General features: G+C 45.2%; 1 protein-coding gene across 2 annotated transcripts in view; it reads right to left on the bottom strand.

Moving 5' to 3' along the window:
- mapk8ip2 (mitogen-activated protein kinase 8 interacting protein 2) overlaps window positions 1-13,082 on the bottom strand; it is a 154,842-nt gene continuing 141,760 nt past the window's right edge. For both annotated transcript variants that reach the window (XM_082957267.1, XM_082957268.1), the window contains exons 7-14: window positions 12,767-12,975; window positions 7,382-7,457; window positions 3,402-3,574; window positions 3,006-3,115; window positions 2,754-2,876; window positions 1,787-1,857; window positions 1,581-1,679; window positions 1-723 (exon numbers count right to left, since the gene is read on the bottom strand). In XM_082957267.1, the coding sequence (XP_082813393.1) occupies window positions 651-723; window positions 1,581-1,679; window positions 1,787-1,857; window positions 2,754-2,876; window positions 3,006-3,115; window positions 3,402-3,574; window positions 7,382-7,457; window positions 12,767-12,975 (934 nt within the window). In that variant the 3' untranslated portion in view covers window positions 1-650. The remainder of the gene's footprint in view (window positions 724-1,580; window positions 1,680-1,786; window positions 1,858-2,753; window positions 2,877-3,005; window positions 3,116-3,401; window positions 3,575-7,381; window positions 7,458-12,766; window positions 12,976-13,082) is intronic.

The following is a 13,082-nucleotide window of genomic DNA, read 5'->3' as shown; positions in this document are numbered from 1 at the left end:
AGATTCCATAAAAAATCTGCCGTTTCCAGCTACAATAGTCATTTACAACATTAACAATGTCTATACTGTATTTCTGATCAATTTGATGTTATTTTAATGGACAAAAAATGTGCTTTTCTTTCAAAAACAAGTGACCCCAAACTTTGGAACGGTAGTGTATATTTACACCAAACCATATCTGACCAAATAATATGATCCAGGTACTATGCAATGTTGAGCTGGTTTTGTGTCCTAATAGCTCTGTGTGTACATTACCCTCCTAACCATGCATTTGAACATGTGAAATAGCAGTAGTAGGAATATAATTGTTGTACTTGTTTTTTTAATCGAGGAGGATACGTCATATCTAAAATAACAGGTGCCAAGCCTCTTATTCCTATAACTGTATCTTAGGGAAAAAAAGTTAAATAAACAGGCAATCCATCTAGAAGAGGGAAAATAAACAAATTAATCAATAAATAAAACACGTAGCATACTGTAGAACTGAAATTAACATTTCAGTTTTAGAGAGAGATATAGGGGGTATTTTTGCAATGGAGAGAAGACCCACCAGCGTCCTCTGGTGATTGAGATTGATAAACATACAAGCAGCAGCAGGAAGAAGAAGAGAATACTGTTGTCATGGCAACATTTCCTGCTTCCTGCCTGCTCTACTCCAGGTAGATGTCTTCAGTGGGGCAGGCGTACTCCAGGTGCTCCTGGTAATACTCCTGGAAAGCCCGCCTAGAGAGGGAGACAGACAACAGAGGGATTAGTTTAGCAAACAGATGTCCAACTAAATCACCCAGCAATAATGTCTCAGCCAGACTAACATCATGGTTCTAGTCCAAGATGAGCCTCAGCTTAGTAAACATTTCTCCATACCATCATTCCCCATTTTAGGCTCCTGAGTGGCACAGCGGTCTTAGGCACTGCACCTCAGTGCTAGAGGTGTCACTACAGACCCTTGTTCGATTCACATCCGGCTGTAATTGGGAGTCCCATAGGGAGGCACACAATTGGCCCAGCGTCGTCCGGGTTTGGCCGGGGTAGGCCGTCAATGTAAATAAGAATTTGTTCTTAACTGACTTGCCTAGTTAAATAAAAGTACACTGACTCACTCACCAGCCCATCCCTGCTCTGCCCTCTGCTCGGCTGTGTCGACCTTGAACAATGGCCATCTTTAATAATTCAAACCTGATATGCCTGATTCATACAAGATTAACAGGACAGGAACTGCGGTCATTATAAACCCCAGCTCATTCTCTCTCTACTTTTTAATGTACTTTCTTCTCCTCTCCATTGTGCCAACTGAACTAAATGGCTTAATAGGTAGGCTATGGTTTCCACCATTATTATTCCTACCACAGTATGCCACTTTTTTCACATCAGCAGTAATGACAGAGATTGGGAGATGTGTGAAAGCATTGTTAGACTACTGGAGAACAGCCAATGCTACAACTTCAATAAAACAAATAATGCTGTGGAGAGGCAGAGTACCAGAGAGTGCTTTCCTTATCACTCATCCCTAGGTTTACAAGCAGAGCTTAAAAAGGAATGAGAATCATGAGGGAGACACTGAGGTACTGTGTGTGACTCACCCAACACTCTCGGCCACACGCCGCATTGACTCCTGGGAGACAAAGACGTGGCAGGCAAACCTGTTCAGCATGGGGTGCTTAGTGATGAAGCCAAAGTAGCTGAGGAGAGAGCGAGAGGGGGAATTAGGTGAAGTGTAAATAAAGCAGGTTGATATTCTTGTTGTTTATCGTCTAATGAAATGTATTCTCAACATGTATTTTCATACCAATTGTTTTTTGGATGGCATCCACAGAAAGAGATGTTCTTCATCTGGAAGAAGTGACTACATCTGTCAAACTGGAGAGAGAGGACAGCAACACAATTAGACCCAACCAAATCATGAGAAAATAAAAAAAACAGAGCAAACTAGAATGCTATTTGCACCTAAACAGAGAGTACACAGTGGCAGAATACCTGAACACTGTGACTGACCAAAAATTAAAGAAATCTTTGGCTATGTACAGACTCCTTGAGCATAGCCTTGCTATTGAGAAAGGCCGCCAAAGGCAAACCTGGCTCTCAAGAGAAGCCAGGCTATGTGCACACCGCCCACAAAATGAGGTGGAAACTGAGCTGCACTTCCTAACCTCCTGCCAAATGTATGAACATATTAGAGACACATATTTCCCTCAGATTATACAGACCCACAAAGAATTTGAAAACAAATCCAATTTTGATAAACTCCCAATACCACAGCATGCCATCACAGCAGCAAGATGTGTGACCTGTTGCCACAAGATAAAGGCAACCAGTGAAGAACAAACACCATTGTAAATACAACCCATATTTATGTTTACTTATTTCCCCTTTGTGCTTTATCTATTTGCACATCATTACAACACTGTATATAGACATAATATGACATTTGAAATGTCTTTATTATTTTGGAACTTTTGTGAGTGTAATGTTTACTAATAGTTTTTTACTGTTTATTTCACTTTTGTTTATCTATTTCACTTGCTTTGGCAATGTAAACATATGTTTCTGATGCCAATAAAGTCCCTTAAATTGAAATTGAGAGAGAGATATGCTCATACTACGTGGTCGTTTCAGCCTCCTTTTGAATGCACTACAGTCGCTCAAGAGTGTCTGCCATTTTTATAACATTTGTTGCACTCATCCCTTAACCTCCCGCCCTTCCCCTGCACCCCTTACTTGCACTCCTCCCCATCTCTCATCCCTTCATCTCTCACCTCATCCATAGTGTCGTATTCATCCTCCAGGCTCATCACCAGTTTAACCCCTTGTAGACTGATCTCCAGCTCACACAGAGAGGGGGGCCGCAAATGGACCGTCCGCTTCCTCGCTATCGCAATCTGACAGAGAAGTAAGAGAGAGTTCAATACAGATCAACTTTTATTATTTAAAGACTGTCTCATTCAGACTATTGAGGACCCTATGACCTGTAGGTTCACCCAACCCAGAGTGATGCATTTCCTGTTTACCTTTTGCATGGCAGCACAGAGGATGCCATTGCCTTGGTGATAGGGCACCTCCACAGAACCCAGGAACTGAACACTGAAACTGTCCATCCAGGCTGGGTTCCTCTTCATTCCTACAGGAAGTGCACACGCAGGAAGTGACATCAGATGGGAAGCATGTTATCTTATTGACATTCAGGTTATGTGTCTCCAGTGATGAAACACTGTCAACACTTGACATACTCCGTATAGAAAGGGAATTTTCCAGTAGAACTGTTCTTCTACCAGACATGAATAGAAAATATTGTAACATACACGGGATAGGTGAAGTGAAATGTGTTGTTTTGCAGGGTCAGCCTTCCAGTTACTAGCCCAATGCTCTAACTGCTAGGCTACCTGCCCCCCTAATATTTTACTCACCCATTATCTCCTTGGACTGCCCTATGACCTCATGGGCGTAGAAGGCTGGGAATATCCCCCTCTCTCCCGTCCGCATGTTGTAGCCTCTGTACCAGTAGTCATCCTCCTCTTCCTCGACATATAGAGGGTCGTCCACATCCAGCTCCAACTCATCCACATGTCTGGGGATAAACCTGTAGGGGGCAGGAGACAGAGGGTAGAGACACACACACACACACACATGATTGGGTTTTAGTGAGGAGGAAGCATCTGTCTGTGTATCAGGTGTCTCCCCGAGGAGAGGCTGTTAGCTGAAGAAACAGCAGAGACACACTTAGGGAGAGAGAGAAGGGGGAGGAGAAGTGCTGGATGATGGGAGATAAAAATGATTCAGTTACTGAGGAGTGGAACAGGGGGCACAAACACACACAGAGTGATACCCAGGTGGTGACAGGCTGGTGTGAGTATAAATCAAATCAAAGTTTATTGGTTGCGTACACCAAGAAACGAGTGGCGAGTGGAGCAGCGGTCTAAGCCACTTCATCTCAGTGCAAGAGCTGTCACTACAGTCCCTGGTTCGAATCCAGGCTCTATCACATCCGGCCGTAATTGGGAGTCCCATAGGGAGGCACACAATTGGCCCAGCGTCGTCCGGGTTTGGCCGGGGTAGGCCGTCATTGTAAATAAGAGTTTGTTCTTAACTGACTTGCCTAGTTAAATAAAGGTTCAATCAAAATAAAACACAGATTTGTGGGTGCAGTGAAATGCTTATGTTTCTAGCTCAAACAGTGAAGTAATATCTAACAATAACAATACACAAAATTAAAAAACATCAAAAAAATTAAATCAAGAAATATCAGAGTGAGCAATAACAGAACGAGCATGTCAGAGTTTGGAATATAAATATGTATTCATATAAATGGTGTGTATAGACAGATATGAATAGGTGTTTACAGGTGTAGTTATATAGGATGAGCCATAACTAGAATACAGTATATAAACATAATGTGGGTAAAACAGTATGTAAACATTATTAAAGTGACCAGTGTTCAATGGCTCTATGTATATAGGGCAGCAGTCTCTAAGGTTCAGGTGCAGGGTAGAGTACTGGATGTTAGCTAGCTAGTGACAGTGCCTAAGGTTCAGGGCAGGGTACCGGGCGGAAGCTGTCTAGTGATGATTGTTTAACAGTCAGACGGCCTGGAGATGTTTATCGGTTTCTCGGTCCCAGCTTTGATGCACCTGTACTGTCACCGCCTCCTACATGGTAGCGGGGTGAACAGGCTGTGGCTTGGGTGGCTGATGTCCTTAAAAATCTTTTTGGCCTTCCCGTCAAAACCGTGTGCTGTAGATGTCCTGGGGGGCAGGCAGTGTGCCACCGATTATGTGTTTGGCTGACTTCACCCCCCTCTGGAAAGCCCTGCTGTGGTGCAGTTGCCGTACCAGGTGGTGATACAGCCTGACAGAATACTCTCGATGGTGCATCTGTAGAAGTTAGTGAGGGTTTTAGGGGCCAATCCGAATTTCTTCATCCTCCTGAGGTTGAAGCTTCACCACACTGTCGGTGTCGAGGCACCATTTCAGATCCTCAGGAAGGTGCACGCGAAGCTTTTGACCATCTCCACTGCTGCCCCGTCGATGTGGATGGGGCTTGCTTTCTCTGTTATCCCCTGTAGTCCACGATCAGCTTCTTAATTTTGTTGACATTGAAGAAGAGGTTATTTTCCTGGTACCACTCCGCCAGGGCTCTCAACTCCTCCCTGTAGGCTGTCTCATCGTTGTTGGTAATCAGGCCTACCATTGTTGTGTTGTCAGCAAACTTGATGATTGAGTTGGATACGTGTGTAGCTATTCAGTCATGGTTGAACAGAGAGTACAGGAGGGGGCTCAGCACGCACCCCTGTGGGGCTCTCATGTTAAAGATCAGCATGGCGAAGGTGTTGTTGCCAACCTTCACCATCGGGGTCGGCCCATCAGTTGCACAGGGTGGGGGTCCCGTGTGGCTCAGTTGGTAGAGCATGGTGTTTGCAACGCCAGGGTTGTGGGTTCGATTCCCACGGGGGACCAGTACGGGGAAAAAATGTATGAAATGTATGCATTCACTACTGTAAGTCGCTCTGGATAAGAGCGTCTGCTAAATGACTAAAATGTAAATGTAAAATGTTCAGACCCAGGGCACTGAGCTTAGTGATGAGCTTGTATGGCACTATGGTGTTGAAGGCTGAGCTAAAGTAGATGAACAGCATTCTCACATAGGCATTCCTCTTATCCAGGTCGGATAGGGCAGTGTGCAGTGCAATGACACTTGTTTTGTACCTGCCACATACGTCTCATGTCTGAGCCATTGAATTGCAACTCCACTTTCTCCCTGTACTGTCATTTTACCTCTGTTAATTGCCTTACAGAGGTTATAGTTGGTCTGTTTGTACACGTCCATGTTCACAGTCACCTTGCCATGGTTAAATGCGGTGGTTCAGGCTTTCAGTTTTGTGCGAATGCTGCCATCAATCCATGGGGATGGGTTTGGATAAGTTCTAATCGTCACAGTAGGAACAATATCCTCTATACACTTCCTGATGAACACAGTCACGAGTCAATGTATACGTTGATACTATTCCCAGAGGAAACCCGGAACATTTCCCAATCTGCATGATCAAAACAGTCTTCAAGCATAGATTCCGATTGGCCAGACCAACGTTGAACAGTCCTTACCAAGGAGGCTTTCTATTTAACTTTCTGCCTATAGGCAAGGAGGAGCAGGATGGAGGAATGATCTGATTTAGCGAAGGGAGGACGGGGGAGGACCTTATAACTATCCCGGAAGGGAGAGTAATAATAGTAAAGAGTGTTCTCTCCATGTGTAGCACATGAGATGTGTTGATAGCATTTCAGGAGCGTTTTACTCAGATTTCCCTTATTAATGTCCCCAGCTACAAAAAAAATGCAGCCTCAGAATAGGCGGTTTCCAGTTTGCACAAAGTCCAGTGTAGTTTCTTGAGCACTGTCACAGTGTCGGCTTGGGGGGAATATACACGGCAGTGCCAAAAAGCGAAGAGATTTATCTCAGGAGGTATTGCAGTCTGCATTTGATGGTGAGTTATTCCAGATCGGGAGAAAGAAAGGATTTGAGTTCCTGTACGTTACCACAATCATGAGACAAACCCCTCCGCCTTTGTTTTTCCCTGAGAGTTCTTTCTTCCTGTGTGCACGATGAATGGAGAACCCCCGCTGACTGGACAGAGCTATGATTCCGTAAAACAGAGTATGTTACAGTCCCTTATGTCTCACTGAAAGAAGATCCTCACCCTGAGCTCATTTACTTTATTGACCAGGGACTGAACGTTAGCGAATAATATACTTGGAAGCAGTGGATGGTTTGCTCGCTGTCTGAGTCTGACTAGCAGCCCACCCCCTCCTTTGGCGTCAACGTTTTGGTGTAGTGCAGGGACTGCCTCGGGAAGGCAAAAGTTATTTTTGGCAGTAGGAAATAATACTAGAAACGTTCTGAGCAAATTATTAAAGAAATAACACAAAAACGAACTGCTGAGTTGGCTAGGAGCTAGAAACAGGGCGACCGTGTCTGTCGGCGCCATCTTTTCTATATAGCTATATAGCTGTTACTCCTGCGGTGTCACTAGGGCCACAGCTGTAACCATGACAACTTCCCTCCTCTCACTCCCCATTCCTCTCTTCCTCCCTCCATGTCTTCTTCCCAACCTCCCTCCCTCCAGACCACTGGTGATTCACCAGATTCACATTCTCCTACTGCACACACCCATCCTTTGTCCCATATCACCTACGGTCCATATTACGTGTGGGACTAAGAACAAAGAGTCAAACAGATAAGAGATTATAATACTGTATGTTCTCTTACAATGATAACATTACAATAACCACAGGTTTTTGTCTGATCAGGATTTCAGATTGCTTGTTGTGTTGCTCTCTGTTTATATAACACAGTACGTATGTCTGTAAATGATGTTCTGAATGCTATGACTCACCTGTAGACAGCCCTGTGTGTCTGGTCCCTCTCTTCTCCATTGATGGTACAGGAGAACAGCCCAAACGACTCTGTACCTGCACAGGTAAACACACACCCTAGTGAGAACACCGATACACTTGTTGGGCGGTACATTAATGTAACCTATAGGACCTCTCTGAATAAAATCTAAATAAATGATAACTGCATCTGTCAAAATAACTTATGTTGATGAAATTCTTGTTCTTCCCATTTGTAATAGACCTTTAATTATGTATATGATCATTCATTAATGAAGTGAATGGAGAGGTTAATGATGGTTCAGTGATCTTTTATCACGCTACAGCTTGGGAGAGCTAACATGGACACTCATTTATCATATGATTTATCAAATGAGAGTCAAAATGGTATGAAACCTCAAATATAAGCTGCATTCACCACTTTTTTCATCACAACAATAATATGTTTGACTACAGCCCCTATCCCCCTTGCTAGTACCTAAAATTGTTTAGGTGCTCATGGTTAGTTTGTAGTTAGTTAGTTGGTCTGTAGCCTACTTACTGGAGGATTGTGAGATGCAGGACATTAGCTAGTTAATTAATTAGTTTGTTAGTTTGTGTGTAGCCTACTTACTGGAGGATTGTGAGAACCAGAAAGTTAGTTAGTTACTGGAGGATTGTGAGAGCCAGAAAGTTAGTTAGTTACTGGAGGATTGTGAGATGCAGTAAGATAGTTAGTTAGTTAGTTAGTTAGTTAGTTAGTTAGTTAGTTAGTTAGTTAGTTAGTTAGTTAGTTAGTTAGTTAGTTAGTTAGTTAGCTGGAGGATTGTGAGATGCAGTAAGTTAGTTACTGGAGGATTGTGAGATGCAGTAAGTTAAACTGAACAAAAATATAAAAACAACATGCAACAATTTCAACGATTTTACTGAGTTACAGTTCATATAAAGAAATCAGTCAATTGAAATAATATCATTTGGCCCTAATCTATGGATTTTACATAACTGGGCAGGAGTGCAACCATGGGTGGGCCTGGGACTGGGGAGTCAGGCCCAGCAAATCAGAATTAGTTTTTCCCCACAAAAGGGCTTTTTTAAAGACAGAAATAATCCTCAGTTTCATCAGCTGTCCGGGTGGCTGGTGTATGGATTTCCCACAGGTGTAGAAGCCGGATGTGGAGGTCTTGGGCTGGCGTAGTTACACGTGGTTTGTGGTCGTGAGTCCGGTTGGACGTATAGCCAAATTCTCTAAAATGACGTTAGAGGCAGCTCATGGTAGAGAAATGAACAATAAATTCTCTGGCAACAGCTCTGGCAGACATTCCTGCAGTCAGCATGCCAATTGCACGCTCCCTTAAAATTTGAGACATCTGTGGCATTGTGTTGTGTGACAAAACTGCACATTTAGAGTTTCCTTTTATTGTCCCCAGCAGAAGGTGCACCTGTGTAATGATCATGCTGTTTAATCACCTTCTTGATATGCCGCACCTGTCAGGTGGATGGATTATCTTGGCAAATGAGAAATGTTCACTAACAGGAATGTAAACAAATTTGTGCACAACGTTTTAGAGAACTAAGCTTTTTGTGCGCATGGAAAAATTATGGGATCATGATGGGACCAACACTTTACATGTTGCGTTCATATTTTTGTTCAGTATTAGTTACTGGAGGATTGTGAGATACAGTGAGTTAGCTAGTTAAGGAATTAGTTAGCTAGTTAGTTTGTAGCCTGCTTACAGAAGATTGGGAGGTGCAGTAACATTGTTAGTTACAGTACCTTCAGAAAGTATTCACACCCCTTGACCTTCTCCACATTTTGTTGTGTTAAAGCCTCAATTTAAAATGGATAAAATTTAGATTTTGTGTCATTGGCCTACACACAATACCCCATAATGTCAAAGTGGAATTATGTTTAAGGAGTCAATAAGTATTCAACCCCTTTATTATGGCAAGCCTAAATAAGTTCAGGAGCAACAAGTCACATACCAAGTTGCATGGACTCACTCTGTGTGCAATAATAGCATTTACATTTTTTTTATGACCACCTCATCTCTGTACTCGACACATACAACTATCTGTAAGGTCCCTCAGTCGAGCAGTGAATTTCAAACAAAGATTCAACCAAAATGACCATGGAGGTTTTCCAACGCCTCACAAAGGGCACCTATTGGTAGATGGATAAAAATACAAAAAGTAGAAATTGAATATCCCTTTGAGCATGGCGAAGTTATTAATTACACTTTTGATGGTGTATCAATATACCCAGTCACTACAAAGATACAGGCATCCTTCCTAACTCAGTTGCCGGAGAGGAAGGAAACTGCTTTGGAATTTTACAATGAGGCAATGTCACGCTCGTCGTACGAACTGGAAGCATACTCGGACCAACGTGATCTGGGTTCCACATATTTTATTTAAGTGAAACGCACAAAACAACAAAGAATAGACGATACGTGAAGCTCAATCAGTGCTCATAGGCAACTACACAGAAACAAGATCCCACAAAACACAGTGGGGAAATGGCTGCCTAAATATAATCCCCAATCAGAGACAACTATACACAGCTGCCTCTGATTGGGAACCATACCAGGCCAACATAAAAACAGAACAACCTAGATACCCACCGTAGTCACAACCCGACCTAACCAACATAGAGAAAAAACAGGCTCTCTATGGTCAGGGCGTGACAGTACCCCCCCCCAAAGGTGCGGACTCTGGCCGCAAAACCTGACTCTATAGGGGAGGGTCCGGGTTGGCATCTAGCGTCGGTGGTGGCTCCGGTGTGGGGCAAAGTACCCACTCCGCTCGTGGATCTGCCAGCATCGGTGGCGGCTCTGGTGCGGGACTTTGCCCCCACCCAGACCACGGGTCCGGCCATGGAGCCAAGTAGAACGCCGTGCCCGGACTGGGCCTCGGCGCAGAGGAAGGCTCCGGCCATGGAGCTGAGTTGGCCGCCATGCCTGGACTGGGCACCGGTGCAGAGGAAGGCTCCGGCCTTGGAGCTGGACTGGACGCCGTGCCTGGACCGGACATCGGCGCAGAAGAAGACTCTGGCCTTGGAGCTGGACTGGACGCCGTGCTTGGACTGGGAATCGGCGCAGGGGAAGGCTCCGGCCATGGAGCTGAGTTGGCCGCCGTGCCTGGACTGGGCACCGGCGCAGAGGAGGGCTCCGGCCTGTGGACCGTCGTAGGAGGTTCCGGACTGTGGACCGTCGTAGGAGGTTCCAGACTGTGGACCGTCGTAGGAGGTTCCAGACTGTGGACCGTCGTAGGAGGTTCCAGACTGTGGACCGTCGTAGGAGGTTCCGGACTGTGAACCGTCGCCAGAAGCTCTGGACTGTGAACCGTCGCCGGAAGCACTGGACTGTGAACTGTCGCCGGAGGCTCTGGACTGGGGACCGTCGCCGGAGGCTCTGGACGGTGAACCGTCGCCGAACTGGGGAGCCGCACTGGAGGCCTGATGCGTGGGGCCAGCACAGGTTGCACCGGACTGGTGACACGCACTTCTGGGCGAGTGCAAGGAGCAGGCACAGGACGTACCGGACTGTGGAGGCGTACTGGAGGTCTGGTGCATAGAGCCGGCACAAATTGTCCCGGACAGATGACACACTTCGCACGGCAAGTGCGGGGAGCTGGCGCAGGACGTACTGGGCTGTGGAGGCGCACTGGAGACCTGGTGCATAGAACCGGCACAAATTGTACCGGAACGGTGACACACACCTCAGGGCAAGTGCGTGGAGGAGACACAGGACGTACCGGACTGGGGAGGCGCACTGGAGGCCCAGATGCGTGAAACCGGTGCAGATGACACCGGACTGGTGTCACGCTCCTCAGCACGCCCACGCTGCAGCACTCTCATCGCCACCACCTCTCTCCGGAATCTTTCATCGAGTTCCTCCTTCGACTTCCTGACGGTCTCGGGCTCATTCCTCGACTCCGCTGACAACCCCGTGTGCCCCCCCCAAAAATATTTTTGGGCTGTCTTTTGGGCTGTCCTTGTGGCCGCGAACACTGGCGTCGTCTCTGTCCTCCCTTCTCTCCCTGCGTCTGCTTCCACGGAAGGCTTTTGTGTCCTGACATGATCTCCTCCTTAAATAAAATATGTGGAACCCAGATCACGCTGCACGTTGTTCCGAGTATGCTTCCAGTTCGTATGACGAGCGTGACAGAAGATCCCACCACAACAGGACCAAGCAGCGTGCCCAGGAGGAGATGGCATCCTGGACTTACGAGGAGATCGAGGAGAAAATATCCTGGACTTGGGAGGAGATCATGTCAGGACACGAAAGCCTTCCGTGGAAGCAGACGCAGGGAGAGAAGGGAGGACAGAGACGACGCCTTGGAGCGGGACTGGACGCCATGCTTGGACTGGACATCGGCCAACATAGAAACAGAACAACCTAGATACCCACCCTAGTCACACCCCGACCTAACCAACATATAGAAAAAACAGGCTCTCTATGGTCAGGACATGACATGCAAACGGTTTAATGGCTGTGATAGGTGAAAACTGAGGATGGATCAACAACATTGTAATTACTCTACAATACTAACCTAAATGACAGAGTGAAAAGGAGGAAGCCTGTACATAAAAAATATTCCAAAACATGCATCCTGTTTGCAATAAGGCATAAAGTATAACTGCAAACAATGTGCGAAAGAACTGAAAGCATTATTTTTGTGGTAAATCCAACAAAACACATCACTGAGTACCACTCTTCATATTTTTTAGCATGGTGGTGGCTGCATCATGTTATGGGATACTTGTGATTGGTAAGGACTAGGGAGTTTTTTTACGATGAAAAAAGAAACGGAATAGAGCTAAGTACAGGCAAAATCCTAGAGGAAAATCTGCTTCAAATTCACCTTTCAGCAGAATTCCCCTTTCAGCACAATAAACTAAAACACAAGGTCAAATATACAATGGAGTTGCTCACCAAGATGTCATTGAATGTCCCTGAGTTGCCTAGTTAAAGTTTTGACTTAAATAGGCTTGGAAATCTATGGCAAGACTTGAAATGTCTGTCTAGCAATGATCAACAACCAACTGGACAGAGCTTGAAGAATTTAAAAAATAATATGGTGCAAATATTGTACAATCCAGTCGCGCAAAATACTTAGAGACTTACCCATAAAGACTCACAACTGAAATCGCTGCCAAAGGTGATTCTAACACGTATTGACTTATGAGTGTGAATACTTATGTAAGTGAGATATTTCTGTATTTCATTTTCAATACATTTGCAAAAAATTCTAAAAACATGTTATTGTGTGTAGATGGGTGAGAATGAAACACCTATTTAATCCATTTTGAATTCAGGCTGCAACACAAAAACATGTGGAATGAAGTGGTATGAATACTTTCTAAAGGCACTGTAGTTAATTAGTCTGTTAGTGTGCTTCCTACTTACTGGAGGATCGTGAGGTGCTGTTGACAAACACGTTGAGGAACTTCTTGGAGAAATGCATGTCAGCCTCGGGGGAGGAGTCTTCTGACGAGCTGAGGAGTTCAGTCTGCACCCCTCCGTTCCCCAGGCCGTTCTCCACCTCCCCTGTCCCAAGAGGGTCATCATCACACAGTGTAGACAGCTCACTGTCATCACTCAGCACTGAGGTACATCTGGGAGGGACACGGTTCACACAGGTTAGTAATTAAACAACTACATGTACTTTAAATGAAGTCCACATAAACCCTTAATGAAGGTGGGCCCTTTCCGTAGGTACGTA

Source organism: Salmo salar, chromosome 10, assembly GCF_965601325.2.
Source record: "Salmo salar chromosome 10, fSalSal1, whole genome shotgun sequence".
NCBI classification, from domain to species: Eukaryota; Metazoa; Chordata; class Actinopteri; order Salmoniformes; family Salmonidae; genus Salmo; species Salmo salar.
This window is presented reverse-complemented; position numbering and strand designations above follow the sequence as displayed.